The sequence below is a fragment of the Vipera berus genome, assembly GCF_964194415.1.
Source record: "Vipera berus genome assembly, chromosome: 12".
NCBI lineage: Eukaryota > Metazoa > Chordata > Lepidosauria > Squamata > Viperidae > Vipera > Vipera berus.
Window position 1 is genome coordinate 1,002,180 of NC_138215.1, and position 19,165 is coordinate 1,021,344.

General features: G+C 45.0%; 3 protein-coding genes across 3 annotated transcripts in view; 1 reads left to right on the forward strand and 2 right to left on the reverse strand.

Moving 5' to 3' along the window:
• Positions 1–7,307, reverse strand: part of SNAPC5 (small nuclear RNA activating complex polypeptide 5) — a 28,822-nt gene extending 21,515 nt beyond the window's left edge. The window contains exon 1 of the mRNA XM_081337309.1: positions 7,207–7,307. Within this exon, the coding sequence (XP_081193435.1) occupies positions 7,207–7,296 (90 nt within the window). The 5' untranslated portion in view covers positions 7,297–7,307. The remainder of the gene's footprint in view (positions 1–7,206) is intronic.
• Positions 7,308–8,512: 1,205 nt separating this feature from the next.
• RPL4 (ribosomal protein L4) lies at positions 8,513–16,510 on the reverse strand. The gene is made up of 10 exons (XM_081337653.1): positions 16,256–16,510; positions 15,066–15,237; positions 14,392–14,498; positions 11,933–12,071; positions 10,823–10,947; positions 10,360–10,489; positions 9,952–10,108; positions 9,046–9,129; positions 8,762–8,882; positions 8,513–8,672 (listed from the first exon to the last, which is right to left on the reverse strand). Exons 1-10 carry the CDS (start codon positions 16,256–16,258, stop codon positions 8,589–8,591), a joined length of 1,122 nt encoding a protein of 373 aa, XP_081193779.1. The 5' UTR covers positions 16,259–16,510; the 3' UTR covers positions 8,513–8,588.
• Positions 16,511–16,698: 188 nt separating this feature from the next.
• ZWILCH (zwilch kinetochore protein) overlaps positions 16,699–19,165 on the forward strand; it is a 96,433-nt gene continuing 93,966 nt past the window's right edge. Inside the window, exon 1 of the mRNA XM_081337297.1 lies at positions 16,699–16,771. Coding sequence (XP_081193423.1) covers positions 16,716–16,771 — 56 coding nt within the window. The 5' untranslated portion in view covers positions 16,699–16,715. The remainder of the gene's footprint in view (positions 16,772–19,165) is intronic.

Below are 19,165 nucleotides of genomic sequence, written 5' to 3' on the forward strand. Positions count from 1 at the left end.
CAAAACCTAAAAAGCTCTGAAGCTGTTTGCGAGTCTTTGGGGGCTGCCATTCAATTACAGTTCTCACTTTGGCTGGGTCCATTTCTACGCCCTTGTTGGAAATTCTGAAGCCAAGATAATCTAATCGGGTCTGGTGAAATTCACATTTTGACAATTTGGCATATAGCTTGGCCTTCAATAGTTTCTTTAACACTTCTCACTAACTTTATATGGTCATATTTGTGCTGTATATCAAGATGTCATCAAGATACACCAGAACACCTTTGTATAAGTGATCATGTAGGACCTCATTAATCAGCTGGATGAATACATGGAATTGGTAGCTTCCCAAGGGACAATTAAAGGCATTTTTTCAGTCGTCTCCCTCTTTCATTCTCACCTGGTAGTATGCCTCTCTCAGGTCCAATTTTGTGAAAATACTCCCCTTAGCTAGGTGGGTTAACAAGTCTTTCAGGAGGGGGAGGGGGTATTTGTTCTCCACACTCATTGCGTTAAGCCCTTTATAGTTCATGCAGAGACAAAGAGATACATCTTTTTTTTCTTTGAACAACACAGGGGCTTCCACAGTGGACTTGGCTCGTTCAATGAACCCCCTTGCTAGGTTTTTATCGGTTGGGGGAGTTTGGCTCCCAGCAACAGTTCGATAGAACAATCATTGGGGTCTGTGATCTTGCATTATTTCTCACTAAAGGATCTTGCATTCTTTCTCACTAAATGCCCCCGCCAGGTCCCGGTACTCACGGGATGGTTGGTTTGTCTGGTGGCAGTGAGGCAGCCATGTGCGCTTGTTCAGTTGGTGGCCTAAATTGTCCTGCCACATCTGTTGAATCAGTGGGAGGTTTGGGCCCTATAGATCAAGGCTTTTCAACCAGTGGTATGGGTACCACCTGTGGTACATTGGCACCTGGCAGGTGGTACGAGACCATCCTAGAAAAGTGGTAGTGGGGGAGGGGAATGGCAGCACTGCACAAGCCTGAGCGAGAGACGGCTGGAGCTACAGGGCAGTTAGGGCTCAGCAGAAGCGCCAGGATCAGCACCAGGCTCCAGCTGGAGCTCGGCGCTAATCCTGGTGCTTCTGCTGAGCCCAGAAGAAGTGCCGATCAGCTGGAATGTTGCAGCATCTCCAGGGTCTCGTAATTTATATTCAGATGCCTGGTACCGGATTATATTTATGACGGTCACAGTATCCCAGGGTCATGTGAAGTTACCAAAACCTGCTGCAACCACCCAGCAGATGGGGGGGGGGAATAAAAACCAAACACCCACCACCCCACCCCACTGCCAATCCCCAACAGAAATGTTCACAACAATGAAAACCTCGGACAGCAGGAAGAGCACTGCCAGGGAGGCAGGCAGGTGTCTTGCTCGGCTGTGGTTTGGGGGGCACTTTTTTCAGTGCCATTGTAACTGTTGTAAGTCGAGGACTACCTGTACTTCATCACTTTTTTCCTTTCTTTTTTGGGGGGGTCATCACATTTTTTTTTGGGGGGGGGTCATCACCTTGCTAGGCGACTGGTGGTACTCAGATGTTGCCATATCCTAAAAGTGGTACAATGGGTGAAAAGGTTGAAAAGCCCTGCTATAGGTAGTCTCACAGTTCTCATTTCTTTCTCCCACTAGATAAACTGCTTCCATTTGTCCAACCAGGCTAATCCTAGGATCACAGCCTCAGTCATTTTGGGGGCCACCAGGAAGCAAATAAACTCCCAGTGATCACCTATTTCTAGTCATAGGGGCTCTGTTAATTGCATGACTAAAGTCCCTCCCATCAGGGAGCCATTGGCTTCCTCGAACTTCACAGGTTTGGAGAGCATTTTTGCTCATATGCCCAATTTTATGGCAAATGGCAAGCTAATGATGCATCAGAAGCATCCAGAATCAACTAGCACTTTTAAATCTACCTGCGTACCCGACTTAGGGATTATGAGCTTGGCAGGTAGTGAGAAAAGGTGGGATGTGTCGGCTCACCATCAGATCGTTCTCTCCTTCATCGTCGCTGTCAAAAGAGGGTAGAGCGGGGGCAGATCCAGCCTGAGTCCCTGCATCCTCCTGTGTGGGGGATGTGACTTGGGCAACAGGTTCCTGTGTGATCCGGTTGGATTTCTCTCTCATTGGCTGCTGTGCAGGTTTCTTTATTGCTGCTGGTTCCAGTCTGCTTTGCTGTTTGGGTTAGGGGACTAGGCAGTTCGCTGCTCGATGGCCCTGCTGTCTCCATCGGAAGCACTTGATTGGCGGGCCTCCAGATGGCCTGGGTCTTTCAGCAGCTGCAGCAGTTGGAGATCCTCGAAGTGGTGGTTGCTGTTTGGTTGCTCTGGCCTTGGCTCGGCTTAAGGTGAGGGAAGTTTTTTATAGTGGACAAGCTGAACGTCTAGTTTTACCACCGCCTGGTATCATGCTTGCAGCTGATAAGGTACCGCTCAATAGATGCAGGCCTGAGAGAGGTGGTCATCCAACTTTTTCCTGAAGTGATGGACTATGGACTGCTTAGGCCACCTCTCTATACGACTGGCTATGTTGTGAAACTCTCGTACATATTCCAGGGCAGGCCAGCCGGCTTGCTTTATCTTATCGATTTGTTCTGCTTTGAGGTCAATGGATGGGTCCTCAAATCTTTCTCTCAGTCCTAGGCGTTGCTACTCCTGTCATCAAAGACGCTCCAGCATCTCGGCGATCACACTAGGCCGCCTCAACAGCAGCCGCTGCCGGTGGAACGATTGCCCGCTGCTTGGGGCTCGCTGCTGCCATGGGGGCCGGCACAGGGATTTGTTTCTGCGGGGGAGGCGGAGACAAACGGAGATGCGGCAGACCTCCAGTGACTCTCTCGCCGCCGCCTCCACCGCTACTGTTGTTGGCTTCCGCTACGGCCAAACCTGGGCAGCCTCCTCCACCCCCAGAAGTGGCATCCGGGGATCCTCAGATTAAATCCGAACCAAGCAGCAAGTGAAAAAGTTAGCAGTAGCAGCAGTAGCGGGAGTGGTTTTAATTGTCAAGCGTCCCCATGGAAGTCAATGGAGGTGCCGCGGCTGGCCTTTTGAGTTGGTGAGTGAATGAGAGTGAGAGAAACGTTTTTTGAGCAGTGTGAGTGAATGAGAGCGTGAAAGAGGCTTTTTAGAGCAAAAGTGAGGGAATAAGAGAGCGAGAGAGAAGCTTTTGCAAACAAAATATGAGTGAATAAGAGCGAGAGAGCTTTTCCATGCAAAGGTGAGTGAATGAGAGCGGAGGGGGCAGGGCGGCTGCATGTCTCCCCTTAGGCTCCACTGTTCTGTGAAGCCTCTTGTTTTGTCTATGCGTGCGCTTGCGTGTCCTTCTTTGCAGCTCCCAGTTTTTTCTTTTGTGAGGGAACTGGTTCCGAGTGGCTCTTTCACTGTTTCAGGTTGCCGACCCCTGCCTTATGCTTTTAGAATTAGTTGGTGCTGAGAGGGGGGATTGGGATGAAAGTTAGTTAGTCAAAATAATAATAACTCTTGCCGTAGGAACCCAAGGACAAACTGGGTCCAGAGCTGATAACGTTTTGGCAGGCTGGAGAGCTGCGGAGAAAGCCCACGCTTCAAGCTAATTGGGGAATGTGCTTTATGACTGTTTATTGGGGTTAGGAATTGTACTTTGTTACTTTGTATCCAGGGGAGGGGAATTTAGGTTTTGGGTTCAATTATGTAGTGCCAATACTTTGTTTCCCGAATAAAAGATTATTTAAGGAAAACAATGCTTTGAAGTTCTTTCATCTGTCGGAACCATGACAGCCAGTTGCTAAGCCTTGAATTTTGGTCGCAATGGTTCTAAATGTGAGGACTGGTTGTAATTCACTTTTTTCAGTGCTGTTGTCAAATGGCTGCTAAACAAATGGTTATATGGACTACCTGTATTTCTTTAATAAAGCTGTGTAGCCTTCTGATTTCAGAAGGAGAAACCAAGCAAATACATTTGTCTTTTATATCTCACCAGTTCTTAGAATTGAAGGGGACGTGTGTAGGCCTCCCTCTAATTTTATCCCAGCAACAACCCTGGGAAATGAATTGAGCTGAATGTGATCAATTTAAAATCAAATCAGGTCAAGTGAAGCCTGCAATTTAGACTGTAGTTATGGGAACCGTTTTTAGAAATTACAAAAAAACCCTGATATTCTGTGGTAGAAATACCGTTTTGATGGAATATCAAGTCTCAGAGTGACCCCACAGAATGAATGAGAAACATGCACTGCCCCCCATACAAAGACTGCCACATCAGGAGGACTAGAAACCCTTTTAACCTGTTTCTAGGTATCCAAACAATTGTAAGCAGAAGATCTGAAGAAGAGGAAGTGAAGCTGAACACCAGACTTAAACGCTAATCCCCTCCGGAAAACACATTCTTGGATGTCTATTTATACCAGCCTTTGTGCATACAGCTGGGTCTTGCTTTCTCATTCATACCGCACCTTGCCAACAGCTGGCCAAGCACTCTCAAGCTCATGTGGTATTCAAATAAACATGGAAAACACAAGGCCGGGAGGAAGACTGGTTAAGCCCTTTTATGGCTCTGAGTGCCCTGGGGAGAGAGCAAGTGTAAGTCTCAAGCTACTATATGAGGAGAGCTATATTAATCTATGGTAACCAACATTCAGGTGTACCTTTTCAGATTAATATAATTTATGAAAAGGCATATGCTTTTTCTTTGCCTCCTCCTATTTTCTGTATCAGTTTAGCCACACCGTGCATCTGACAAAAGTAACAGCATCTAAAAAGTTTATAAGGTTGGACTAGATAGAAAAACTCTGAGGTCCTTTAAGGCTAAGTCTTACAAGAGGTCCTTTATGAAGTCAACCGTATCCTCTTTCCAACAGAGGTCATCCAACAGAGGAGAAAACTTCCCCAAAGGATTGGCAATGTTGGTTCTTTTCCATGGCTCGGTTCCCAGGCACCTGACACAGAGAGGTGTATCGATAGTCCTTGACTTGTGACCGCAACGGAGCCCACAATTTTTGTAGTCAAACGAGACCAATGTTAAGTGAGTTTTACCCTATTTCATGACCTTTCTTGCCACATTTAAGTGAATTGCTGCAGTTAGTTGTTAGGTTTGTAACATGGTTGTTAAGTGAATCTAGCTTCCCCTTTGACTTTGTGATCAAAAATAATCAAATGATCCCAGGACACTGCAATCATCATAAACGTGGCCCAATTGTCAAGCAACTTGAATTTTGATCATATGACTAGGGGGATGCTGCAATAATAAGTCACTTTTCTCAGTGCCGTTATAACTTCAAATAGTCACTATATGAATAATTGTAAGTTGAGGACTACCTATATTGCTCCTGACAAGGAGGGCTATGAGGGTAAGCAGGTATCTGAAGTTGGGCTCGGCTGGGTTAGGCTTCCGAGGTCAGATTTGCTCCTGTTGCTCCTGGATTTCAGCCTGCATCTTCATCCACCCACTGCTAGATTTATCCAAATAGGCAGTAGCATCCAGGAGAATCTTCTCTGGTGCAGCTGCCAGCCTCTGGAAGAGCATCTCCCCAGAGGTAAGGTCAGGACCCCCTCTTGTAAGACTTAGCCTTAAAACCTGGCTTTGGTCCCAGGTCTGGGGTTGATGTATTGCTGTATTAGAGAGGGAACCTGTTTTCGGTGTTTGGGTCATTATTAGATCATTTTACTCCAGGCAGTACAAGTGCTTTATGTGTTATTTGTTTTTATAGATTTTTTCCTTTTGCCTGGAGATTGAAATAGGCAGAATATCTTAATGGGTGCCTTTCAGGGAAAGCCAGCCCAAGCACTCTGGCTATCCTCAGAAGTTCTCTAAGCACTTGAACAAATTGAAGGGAGATGGACAGGCAGAAGGGATGAGCTTCTATCGTTATGGCTCCCCTTTTTGAAACGGTCTTCCTTGGGACAATCTGCCTGAAGCCCCAATCATGTCTCCCTGCAAGCTAGACCAAGCCTTTCCTCCTTTCCTCCATTTTAAATCCTTATCATTATGGTTTGGTGCATTTTCGGTTTTTATTCCTCCAGAATGAATTCCTCTTCAACCTTAAATGGGTTAAGAGCCTTGGTGGAGCAGTGGGTTAATGCCTCCTTAAGTAACACCAGCTGCCTGCAATTAGTGCAGGTTCGCATCCCACCAGGCTCAAGGTTGACTCAGCCTTCCATCCTTCCGAGGTAGGTAAAATGAGGACCCAGATTGTTGGGGGCAATAAGCTGACTTTGTAATAATGCCGCTTGGGGTGTGTGTGAAAGCCCTAATAAGCAGGCATATACATAGAATGAAGGCTATTGCTAAGCTTGTAAGCCGCCCTGAGTCTTCGGAGAAGGGCGGGATATAAATGGAATTAAAATAAAATAAAAATAAAAAATAAAAAATAACAATTCCCTGCTGCCCAGAATTGTATATTTGAGATGGGTAGCCACTTCAATTGAAATGATAGCACAACAATAGCACAACACAAAGCCAAACACGCACTGAACAAGGATCCATCCTGTAAACACAAACACAGGTGAGAAGTTGAGGGGGCAGCTTGGATAGACCAACTTGTCTTAAGCTTTTGTCTCCCAGGACCCCTCCTGACTTTTAAAAATTATGGAGAACCACAAAAGAACTTTTCTTTGCATGTTATATTTATCAATATTTACCACATTAAAATTTTAAATTGATGTATTCACTGCCCCTTGTCAAGAGTGTTTCATATTGCATTATTTTTCAACATAGGCTAGCAAATAATTTCGATTTCAAGGATCCCCATGAGACCATAACTTGAGAAACACTGGTCTACACAAAGCATTGGTGTAAGGAACAGGGGCTTTGTTACCCCTGAATCCATTTCCTAGTTTTGGATTACAATACCCATGATCCCAAGAAAACAACGATGGGGGGGGGAGGCAAGCCATACAGAAGAATCTTTGGGGGGAAGCTTGAGTTGCAATCCTGCCTGTAATCCCCCTTTTTAAGGTTGCAAAAGTCCCGCTGGCCTCTGCGCTTCCAGTCTCCCAAATCTGTTGGACTATCATACCCATGATCCCGTGTCTTGTTGGGTCTTACAGGCTTAGAGATGGGGGGGGTCGTTGGGGGCTCCCCTGACCGCTAGAAGACAGACCCCCTTCCTCCCCTCGCTCAGAGGCTGTGCCTTTGGGCTGACAGCGCTACATGCCGCCCCGGCGGGATGCGACACACGTGTGGGCGTCCACACGTACGCGGCGGCCGGGCTACCCACCCACGCGGCTGGCCCCACCCGCTCCGCACCTTGAGGCGGGTGAGCTGGTCGTGCAGCGCCTCCTTGACCCGCAGCAGCGTCTCCTCCTCTTTGCGGAGCTCCTGCAGCCGGCTCAGCATCCTGCTCCCCCTCCCCGCCTGGGGGGGCGCGCGCAGTGATGACGTGCCGGCGACAGTTCTTTTGCCGTCGAGTGAGAAGAGGCAAGCGAAGTGGGGGCCGCCATCTTGCTCCAGGGCGGAAGAGGAGAAAGGAAGCGACACGTGCTTGATCTCAAGAGAGGCCTCATTGGTCTTTAGATCTCAGTCCCCCCCCATGGGAAGGGAGCAAAAGGCAACAATGGCAGGAGCGGACAGGCAACTGCTTGGGCAAGAGGCCAACAATGGAGGGGAGCGAAGCCCCCATTTCTGCCCACTATTCTTCAGCCCATTGTCCTCTTACTTGAGGGGGCATGGAAGAAACAATGGGTGGTTTTCTTTGAAGGCTTGTGGTTATCTACCTATTCATGTAGATAAGTAGCTTTAAAATGTAATACAAAATCCTTGCCTATACTGCCAATATTTGTGTAGCACCATCTTTCATTATTTCTGTGTTCCCTCATCTAATTCAGGATTACAACCTAAAACTCTAGCCCAGTAGAGTGCAAAGATAGATAATTTTGCTTTGGCTAAGGATACAAGCCACTCCTTAGAGGTTACCCCACAATTAGGGACTGCAGTATCTGCTATATTGAGATCTAAACTGTATTGAGTTTAGCAAGCTTTTGCTATAAGGAACATAAATGCAAGGGTTGTATTAAATCTGATACAAAGAAAAGTTCCTTCATTACAGACCTTCAAATTACCAATCAAAATATTTCAAGTTCAGGGTTGAAAATGATGAGTCCTTGATGCTCTCTGAGCTTGTTTTGTTATTCTTTCATATTTATTTACATCAGTTATAGCTGGAAGGTCCCTGAGCAAGAGGAAACATTTCCCAAAACCACATTAATAGCATTTAATATATACGCAAATAGCGTATCTGCTTTTGCTATCTCTCAAGAGATTTTCTCTTTGCATAGAAACAAAAAGCCAAGAAGCAAAAGGTCCTTCCCATTTTTCCCCCTCAGATCTTGACATTTCATTCCTGTTCCGTGGCTGTGATGGAAAGATTCCAGCTCTTTGACAAAATCCCATTTTCTCCTTCTGCCATTTCTGCAACATTTGATATATTTTTATGCTGTCGGTCAATCAGGTGATATGTTCACGCAAAGAACATCCTTTAGTCATGCTGCTCTATTTCTAATTATCTTGCAGAGTTATAAATACCACTCTTTGCAAATAAAGAATGAAATGAGGCCACTTTGGATATATTTTTTATTAAGGGTAAATTGAGACCTTTTGAGCATTGTATCATAAAAGTGCAGAAGCTCTTTTTATGCTGTACTTTCACTCTTTGCAGCACCTGCTACTTGGATCTTTGCTTTCCCTTTTGCTGCTTTCTCCTCTCTGAGTTTATGCTATCAAAGAACAGAAAATAGTTTAGTCATTTCTATTCCTTTAAAAAAGATGCTGTGAAATAATATTTCAGAAATGTCAAGCCACTCACATTTTTAGCATGGCGCAGAATAGTGTTACGTCTCATAGTTTTGGCATATGGGTTCAATTTAATCATGATTCTCAAATTCTTCAGTGGATTCTTTTTAAGGACTCTACGATGAATCTTCTTCCTGCAAAACAGATGGGGACACAGAACTATGAACACAACTCGGTGTGCATGAAGACTAATGCTGGAGAGAAGTAGCATGCAGAAAAGTACAAGTCCATGTTCATAGGAACACATACACACTTTTACCCACCAGAGGACAATGAAAGCGTACGCTTGATACATACTTGGGTGGACGTAGGGCTTTCTGGATCTCCTGGCTTTTTAGGATCCTTCCAAGATCAGTATTGGTCATCTTGTGCATTGGCAGACTACATTGAAAGATAGATTACAACAAAGATATGATTAAGGCATTGTTCTTTTCAAGGCGGAGTGTGTTGATGGGTATGTGTAACATGATTACCATTTCATATTAAAAAAGGGTGGAACAAGCATTTGAAAAAAAAAGACAGAATTACAGTGTAAACCCCCCCAGATGGGATTATCCAGAGAATGGCTCTGGCAGTTCAGATATGAAAGCCTGCAGATGTATCTATACAACTACTATGAACTGCTTTATGGCATTGCCAATTACACTAAAGGAAGCACCACTTCAAAGTTCAAGTATTGCACAGCTCGTACTATATTTCTATACACTATATATTACTAAAAGAGCCATGGTGGTGTAGTGGTTAGAATGCAGTACTGCAGATTGACTCTGCCTACTGCCAGAAATTCAATCCGAACCAACTCCAAGATTGATTTTTCAGGGGTCAATAAAATGAGGACCCAGATTGTGGGGGCAATATGCTGACAATGTGAACTATTCAGAGAGTGCTGTAAAGCGGTGTGGTATATATAAGACTAAGTGCTATTGCTATATAGCTCTTCAGGCAAGAATCTGTTCACGCGCTGGTATGTAGATCTACAAGCTAAAATGTCATTTCTGATCCCAAGATGCAAAAAAAGTCCTTCCAACTAAGAAACAGGATATTGTTCAGTTCCTTTCAAGATGCTGATTTCAGCACTGTGAAGGGAACAGCAAAAGTGAACAATGACTGGAGTCATACCCATTCAAAAGCCCCTTGAGTGATCTGTTAGGACTTTCAATACTCCAGTTTGCAAAGCTAGAAATGAGGCTAAAGCAGACTTACTTGTAGCTACTTTTCAGGGTGGCAGGCTTGCGCCAAGTGCCATATAAGTCATCCAACTTGCGGAAGGCACTTTCAGTCCAAATGCAGAAACGTCCAACATGGCCACCAGGAGCAAGTCTCAAGAGGTTCAGCTTGTTCACATTGAGAAGAGTAATTCCTATTAGTGGAGAGAATGCCACATTCCCTTTCACGTAAAACATACTCACAAGGGAAGAGTTATTTTCTTAAATTCATGAAATTTAGAAAGTAAATACATCACAAAGGAAATCCACCATCTGATACTTGTCAGAACTTCCACCAAATCATGTGTTTTCAGAAACACGGACCAATGAAGTGGAATATCATCATTCAGGGCCCTCCTCCAGCCTACAACTTGTTGTGAATCCTGGAAGGTAACTGAAGGAGTACCTGGGATATTCCTGAATGCTTTTATGACGCCGTTGTCTTCATTATAGATTATGCAAGGTCCTTTGCGCTGGATGCGACGGCGATTCCTCATTTTACCTTTGCCTGCCCGCATGCGCTGAGAGGCATAGACCTGGACAGAAACAGGTGTGTAAAAATCCAAACTCACTACTTCACTATTACAGGACAAACAGATCTGGTACCCAGAAATTCAGAATTTCACCATCGTCAACGTTTATCTGAAACACGGACCAGTGAAAAATTCATCATATGCAAAGGCAACGATGGATTTTTATGTATGCTTAGTTTTTTGTATCTCTCTTCAAGTTAATCACACACACACTAAGCTCTTTGAAGTTAGTGAATTCTAGTAATGAACTGGCCAGCAGATATTCAAACCAAATAAAACAATCAGTCTGTCCATCACTCAGCAATGTTTCTGCTTTGTAATTAATGACCAACCCACCTTTTTGATATCATTCCAAGCTTTCAGCTTCTTAAGTAGGAGAACAGCTTCCTTGGTTTTTTTGTAGCCTTCAACTTTGTCTTCAACTACCAGAGGAAGTTCTGGAATCTCTTCAATGCGGTGACCTGACATAAGATAGCAAAAGAGTTGCAAGAAAGCCTAAAACCTGCTACCCCGACTTTTCTCCACACATAATATTCACTGTGACACAAAACAGAGGTCCTGGATGATGGTGGGCACACTTGCACGGAAGGCATTCCATTGTTTCTGGGTACATCTAAAGACTTAATGGAGTGATCTAGTTGTCTCCAGGATAATGACCTCACTGTTGAAGTAACTTGTGCAATGACCTCATCCAGGGTGAGCATGCTTTCTATCACTCCCTCTATTCTAGTTGAAAGGGATAAAGACATGGAAGCAAGCCACATTTTTATGGTGCTCACTGCCTTGTCAAATAACTTCTCCCCAAAGGTTTATTTGGCATCTACCATGGAAACTACCATGGAAACTACTACCACGGAAACTAGTCAAGGAGAGAAGCAACCTAGAACTAAGGAGAAACTTCCTGACAGTTAGAACAACTAACTGTTGTTCTAGAACAACCTGCCTCCAGAAGTGGTGAATGCTCCAACAATGGAAGTTTTTAAGAAGAGACTGGACAGCCATTTGTCTGAAATGGTATAGGGTTTCCTGCCTTAGCAGGGGGTTGGACTAGATGACCTCCAAGGTCCCTTCCACCTTCTTCTTATTATTACTACCATACAACTCAAGTAATGCTCCTGAAGCATTTTTGTAGTGTTATTATACTGGAGTTTGTATCTGTGGTTATGTTTACTTTTAAATTATTTTTGATTTTATAATTTCAGCATATTTTTAATCCCATTTATATCCCGCCCTTCTCCGAAGACTCAGGGCGGCTTACAATTCATTACTGTGTTGCAGTATTATTTTACGTTTTATGGTTTTATCTGTTGAGAATTTGTTCTGGTTAGAACATTTATACAAATACAATATGTGAAATATTTGATACCCTTTCCCAGATATTATTTTATAGGCTCAGTTCAGTTATATTTACTGTTTATACCAATGCCACTGCAGGAAGATACTTGCCTTTAGACATGACTAGAGCTGGAAGGGCAGAAGCTGCCAGAGCAGAGCAGATGGCATAGCGCTTCTGAGTGATGTTCACTCTGCGGTGCCAGCGTCGCCAGGTTTTGGTTGGGGCAAACATGCGACCACCACGACACATCTATGTATGAGGCGTTAAGGATGGAACTTTTTATTGTAGGAAATCCGTGGTTTCGGGTTGAGGTATCATCAATATGCTGATGATACCCAGCTTTTTATCTCAACCCCGAACCAACCCAGCGATGCCCTCGATGTGATGTCCCGTTGCCTGGAAGCAGTACGGATTTGGATGGGGAAGAACAGGCTCCAGCTCAACCCAGCCAAGACTGAGGGGCTTTACGTACCGGCATCTCGACTTGTCCAAGAGGTTCCATCTTTGGTTATGGGAGGAGAGGTGTTACCTCCCGTTGATAGGGCACGCAATTTAGGCGTCCTCCTGGACTCACGACTCAGTATTGAAGTTCATATTGGAGTCGTGGCCACGGGGGCATTTGCCCAGGTTCGCCTGGTGCGCCCCTATCTGGACCGAGATGCCCTACGTACGGTTACCTCCCAGATTACTGCAATGCTCTCTACATGGGGCTGCCCTTGAAGACCACCCGGAGGCTCCAGCTGGTGCAGAATGCGGCCGCGCGGGTAGTCATGGGAGCATCCTGATACTCCCATATTACACCCCTCCTGCGTGAGCTGCATTGGTTACCGGCTGTCTTCCGGGTGAGATTTAAGGTGCTGGTACTTACCTTTAAAGCCCTACATGGCTTAGGCCTGGGATATTTGCAGGACCGTCTGCTGCCGGGGACGACTTCCCATCGCCCAGAGCGCTCACACAGAGGGGGCCTCCTCAGGGTGCCGTCGGCTAGACAATGTCGGCTGGCGACCCCCAGGGGGAGGGCCTTCTCTGTGGGAGCGCCAGCCCTGTGGAACCAACTCCCCCTTGAGCTCCGGATGGCCCCGGATCTCCGGTCCTTTTGCCGTGACCTCAAAACTTTCCTTTTTCATCAGGCTGACCTGGACTGACGACAGGTTTTTAAAATGTTTTAATTTTTAATTGTTTAAAAATTTCAGCTTTTCATCTCGACCCCAAACCACATCAATGATGCCCTCGACGTGATGTCCCGTTGCCTGGAAGCGGTCCGGGAATGGAAGGGAACAGGCTTCAACTCAACCCGGACAAGACTGAATGGCTGTACATACCGGCATGTCAGGATATCCAGATTATTCCATCTCTTAATATCGGGGGCGAATTATTACCCCCCGTAGATAAGGCTCGCAATCTGGGTGTCCTCTTAGATTCACAGCTCTTCTTAGAAGATCATATAGGAGCTGTGACTAGAGGGGCCTTCGCCCAGGTTCGTCTGGTGCGCCAGCTGCGACCCTATCTGGACCTGGATGCCTTGCGTACAGTCACCCATGCACTTGTGACCTCTCGACTACTGCAACGCTCTTTACATGGGGCTGCCCTTGAGAACCACTCGGAAGCTTCAACTGGTGCAGAGTGCAGCTGCACGAGTGCTTTTGGGGGTCTCCCGATACTCCCATATTACACCTCTGCTCCGTGAGCTGCACTGGCTTCCAGTTGCCTTCCGGGTGAAATTCAAGGTGCTAGTGATGACATATAAAGCCCTACATGGCATGGGTCCGGATTACCTACGGGAGCACCTACTGCCAGCGTCAACATCCCTCCGTCCTGTGCGCTCCCACAGAGAGGGCCTCCTCAGGGTGCCACCGGTCAGAGAATGTCGGCTGGTGACCCCCAGGGGGAGAGCATTCTCGGTGGGTGCGCCAATCCTTTGGAACCGCTTACCAGCTGAAATCCGGATGGCCCCCGACCTTCGCTCCTTCCGGCGTGATCTAAAAACTTATCTATTCCAACAAGCCGGCCTGGCCTGATGGATTTGGGTTTTAAAATTTTCTCACTTTATTGCTTTATTGTATTCTTACTTTATTGCTCTGTACACCGCCCTGAGTCCTCCGGGAGAAGGGTGGTATATAAAACAAACAAACAAACAAATAAATTAATAAATAATTTATTTTGGGGCTGTTTATTTAATTTCTCTTAACCTTTGTATTGTTGTTTTTATTGTTGTTAGCTGCCCTGAGTCCTTCGGGAGATAGGGCGGCATATAAGTCCCCAAAATAAATAAATAAATAAAATCCCTCTTCCACCTTGCTCAGAGTTAAAGGATCATCAATCACCTGTACCAGCATGACAGCAGGCAACTGTCACTGAATACAGAGTAAGGCGCAAATTACAACATCATTGCAAGGACCTCTCTTCCTGTAACCAAAACAAGGTAAAGCAATTGCTGTTAGGTTTTTTAGTGCTTTAAGTGAATCGCCCATCAAACAAAACACATTTTAAATCATAATATTGCAGTTCAAAAGTCATCTACATTACATAGTTGCTACACATATCAAGTAATTTGTTTAATGAAGGATACATTGCCAAAAGCACCCTGACCAGATCGATGAGTTCCGCCCCCACGAACCCTTGGAATACGAGCAACTGCCCTTCCAGTACCCCAGGATTCAGCACTGGTCTGGTGCCCTGAGGAAAAGAAATATATATATTCAACCACAGATTATAGATTTTAGGTAATTTTCCTGAAGATTTAAACACCAACATCAGAACATCTAGTAAAGGCAAACTTTTTTCAACAGACCTCTGGAAGCAAACATTTTCTTGTTTCCTAATGAATATATAATGAGCTATTCTAAAGGTTATTGATTTTCTGAAAGTGGTTATAACTGATTTTTATTTTTTGCAATTTTGTGTATAATCTAAAGACGTATTATTGCAGTGGTATTGAAATATGGCAAATTCAGTCCAAGAGTAAAATTTCACTGTTCTGTGAATACTAAAATAGTTTCTGTTGCAGAATCTCATTTTCAAACAGTATCTTCAATCCCAAACTAAATCAACACCACCAGATGTTTGGGTTTTTTTTAAGGTAACATCTGAAGAAAGTATTGTTTCTTAGTGGATTGCTGCATATTTCAAATCAAGTACTATCATCATTGCTTGGGATGTGATAAGTATCATCAATTTTAATATTGAAAAGCACTGAATGTCCATCTTTCAAACTTTACAAAACATAACTCTTCTGCAACTTACCTGCAAGTTCACTGACGGCATAGGGCTGCCTGCTGTTCTTCCTCAAATTAGTGTGAACAAAATTCACAATATCTGGGCGAATCGGTGCCTTGAAAACAGCAGGCATAGTGACATTTTTACCCGATACCTCTCCCTTTTCGGAGTACACCGATACTAATGGTCGAGTACAAGCCTGGAGAGTGAAATGGAGCATTAGACATGCAATTCAACTTATTCTGCTGATGCTCAATAATATGGAACTATCGCTGAGTTTTGAAAAGTCCTCAGTTCAATGGCAACAGTTTATGGACAGCAGGCAACTGTCCCTTAATACCAACTAGGACGCAAATTACAACATCATAGCAATACATGTGTATTGAGCAGTTGAAAAATGAAGATAATAATGGAAGAACTGTTGTGTTGAACCTCATTTCTATCACAAGTAAACATTCCTCCTCAGTTTTTGGGCAAGTCACGCAGCTTGTACTTTGCTGATTTGCTTCATAAAACCCATACTTGAATTTCAGCCATTTACAATCATTTCCTGGAATAATGTTCCCATTATTTATTACTATTCAGATTTTAATGGGGTCTGTGCACTCCATTAATAAACCTCAGTAATAGTTTAGATCATAGCAATACTTATGCAGTCACATAAGGTACCACAAAGCCACATTCATCTTGCAACTACGAAGAACTTAAATGAAGGCATTTGGCTAATTTTTGGCTTTAATGCTAGATTTGAGATATAACTTAACATGGGAGATTCCGTTGAGTTTAACAATTCGATGTAAGGGGGAGTCATCTAACACTAAGTGAATGCTCCTTGAGCAGCTGAAGAGTTATCACTCCGATTTGCTGGCTTCCTTCATGAGACCCCCATAGACTCCAGTTGCATTGCTGCTTAGTACAGCAGTCGCTAACTACTCTCCATGAGAGACCAACCGTCTTTCCCCTTCGACCTAAAAGCGGGTGAGGAGGGTTCCTGCGAGGAGAGAGCCGGGCCTCTGCCTTGGCTCGCTGGGCCTCCACGCGGCAGCGACTCCTCCATTACTCCAAGATGGCGCCTGCCCGGCCGGTCCCGTCTGGCCGCCTCTCTCCCCGCGTTCCCCAGTAGACGCCCCTTCGCTCCCCGCTTGTCAGCCGAGGCGTTCCCACCCGCCCGCGCCGCCTCCCGCGGCTTCCGCCACCGGGACCGCTTCTGTCCTCACCATGGTGGGCGCCTTCAAGACCGCTGAGGAGCCCCCTCGCGCGGCGCCCGTCTCCGCCTCAGCCCCGACCGGAAAAGGAAGGGTGCCTCGCAGCTCTAGACTTTTGACGCTTTCGCGCACGATCCCGCCCCCTTGAGCCGGGTAAGCTCCCCTCAGCCGGCAGCTCGCCCACGTCTTCTTCCTTTCCCGTTCTGATGTCCTCGTCCGGCGAAGGTGAAGAAATAAAATCTTTTCCAGCCGTATTCTCCGTTTAAAGTTGCCTCAGGAGATGTCGGGATTTTCTTCTTGGAAGAGAGGAAGTTCCGACAGGCGTCTCTCTTCGGCGGAGGGATTCCTCGGGGGTGTGTGTGTCCATGGGTGATGGAAAGTAATTCTGGCGCGCAAGTTTGAGCTACAAGAAGCGACTGCGCATGCGTGCGGCTCCCGATTGCTGACCGTATCTGGGGCGGCGAGGCTCGGAATGGCTTCCCGGCTGCAGCAGGAGGAGATTCTCCGCTTCCACAGCTTCCTTCTGCAGTAAGTGGGCCCGTCATCCTCTAATCTTGGAACTGTTAAAAAAAGGATTTTAGCTCCCTACTTTATCTTCACAACAACCCAGCGGGGTAGGCTGAACGGTAGAGCTGAGCTCCAGCTTAACGGATGATTATAAAAATAGAGGAAAAAGTGAAACACCAGGAGTGAGCCTTGCTAACCTTGTAAAAATAGGGCTATTATTATGATTTAGTTTTATTTTTATTCTCTTGCTAACAAAGTCTCCCATTCAAATAATTGCATTCAGGTTTCTGCTGGGGCTCCTTTGCTTCATAAAAAACACCTAGTAAACTTAAATTACCCAGATTTTGATGTACTTACGTTATTTTATAATTTTTACGACCCATTCGATTCCTGGACAGGGACATTCATGGCTTAATTCTGAGTGGAGATTTGAACCCAGGTTCTGTCTGGTGGCTCAAAAGGGATGCGGTGGCTCAGTGGGTTAGGACGCTGAGCTTGTCGATCAGATGGTTGGCAGTGCTGCGTAACAGAGTGAGCACCTGTTACTCGTCCCAGCTTCTGCCAACCTAGCAATTGGAAAGCACGTAAAAATGCAAGTAGAAAAATAGGGACCACTACGGTGGGAAGGTAACAGCGTTCCGTGCGCCTTTGGCGTCTAGTCATGCCAGTCACATGACCACAGAGATGTCCTCGGACAAGCGCTGGCTCTTCAGCTTTGAAACGGAGATGAGCACCGGCCCCTAGAGTCGGAAACGACTAGCACGCATGTGCGGGGGAACCTTTACCTTTACCTTTACCTCGGTCCTGTCAAGGCTGGGTATGAAAATACTGGAGTGGTCTGGAATTCGTGGTGGCTTTCAGTGGAGGATGAAGGCTTTAATGGTTTCTCTCCAGCTCTTAGTAACGCTAATACTGGTAGTCCTTGACTTACAACACTTCATTTCAAAGTTACAATTGCACTGAAAAAGAGACTTAGGACCATTTTTTACACTTACAACCTTTTCAGTATTTTCATGGTCATGTGGTCAAAATTCAAATACCTGGCAACTGGTTCATATTTATGATGGTTTGTGGTGTTTGGGGGTCATGTGATCCCCTTTTGCTACCTTCGGACAAGTCAGTGGGGAAGCCAGATTCACTTAACAACCATGTTACTCACTTAACAAATGCAGGGATTAATAACTGTGGCAAGAAAGGGAAAATGGGGTAAAATTCACTTAACAACTAACTTGCTTAGCAATAGAAAATTGGGACTCCGTGTAGTCGTAACTCGAGTACTACCTGTATGCCAGGGGTGTCAAACTGCCGGCCCGCAGGCCAGATATGTCATGCTGAAACCGCGCCCACTCCATTGCCAGCAATGGAACAAAAGTCGTGATATGTCACATGATGTTGCGCTTGACACCCCTGCTGTATGCAATCACCATTCAACTGATGGATTGAAAATATCTTCAGGTGTGCGATGCAATGGGAAGGACCCCATGCAACACAAAGCCTTATATGGTGCAAAGGCTCTTTGAAAAATACTGCTAAATCGTATTTTTAATGTACCAGAAGAGAGTTATATAGGCAGTCCTCGACTTAATGAGCACAATTGTGCCAAAAATTTCCATTGCTAAGTCAACTCAGTTTTGCCCTATTTTAGGCCTTTCTTGCCATAGTTAAGTGAATCACTGCAATTGTTAAGTTAGTAACATGGTTATTAAGTGAATCTGGCTTCCCCATTTTTGTCAGAAGGTTATAAATGGTGATCACATAACCCTGGGGCACTGCAAACATAAATATGAGGCAGTTGCCAAGTGTTCAAATTTTGATCACATGACCATGGGGATGCAGCAAGGTTGTAAGTGAAAAACAATCATAAGTCACCTTTTTCAGTACTGTTGTAACTTTGAATGATCACTAAATGAATGGTTGTAAGTTGAAGACTACCTGTATTCAGTTCCCATTTAGAAAGGTTGGAGGGGAGTTGAGTATGATTTTCCAGTAACTTATGAATATGTTTGGTTGGATTTTAATGGAAGTTCACATTGTTTTGGTGAATTTGGTAACCTGTATTCACAATAAAGAATAACATATAATACCATAAGAATAAGTACTAAACTCTGTAATTAATTTCATTTGCTTATTATATTAAATCAAATCAGTTTTTTTCCATTTCTTTAGGGGGGGTTGGGATTTATCCACTTTGGGGAGTGTCCCTTTCATACACAATTCATTAAGTTCAATTTACAACTGTGTGAAAAAATAGAATGGAATGGAATAGAATAAGCTGGAAGGGACCTTGGAGGTCTTCTAGTCCAGCCCCCTGCTCAAGCAGGAGAATTTATAACATCTCAGACAAGTGACTGTCTAGCGTCTTCTTAAAAAATTTCCAGTAATGGAGTGCCCATGATTTCTGGAGGCAAGCTGTTC

What these genes read in the sequence shown, in the direction of transcription:
- RPL4 (XM_081337653.1), bottom strand. An exon ending in CTTGGAATGATATCAAAAAG is followed by an intron (nt 10,490 to 10,822) that starts GTGGGTTGGTCA and finishes GTTTCTGTCCAG; the next exon opens with GTCTATGCCTCTCAGCGCAT. An exon ending in TTCTGCGCCATGCTAAAAAT is followed by an intron (nt 8,673 to 8,761) that starts GTGAGTGGCTTG and finishes GTTCTTTGATAG; the next exon opens with CATAAACTCAGAGAGGAGAA.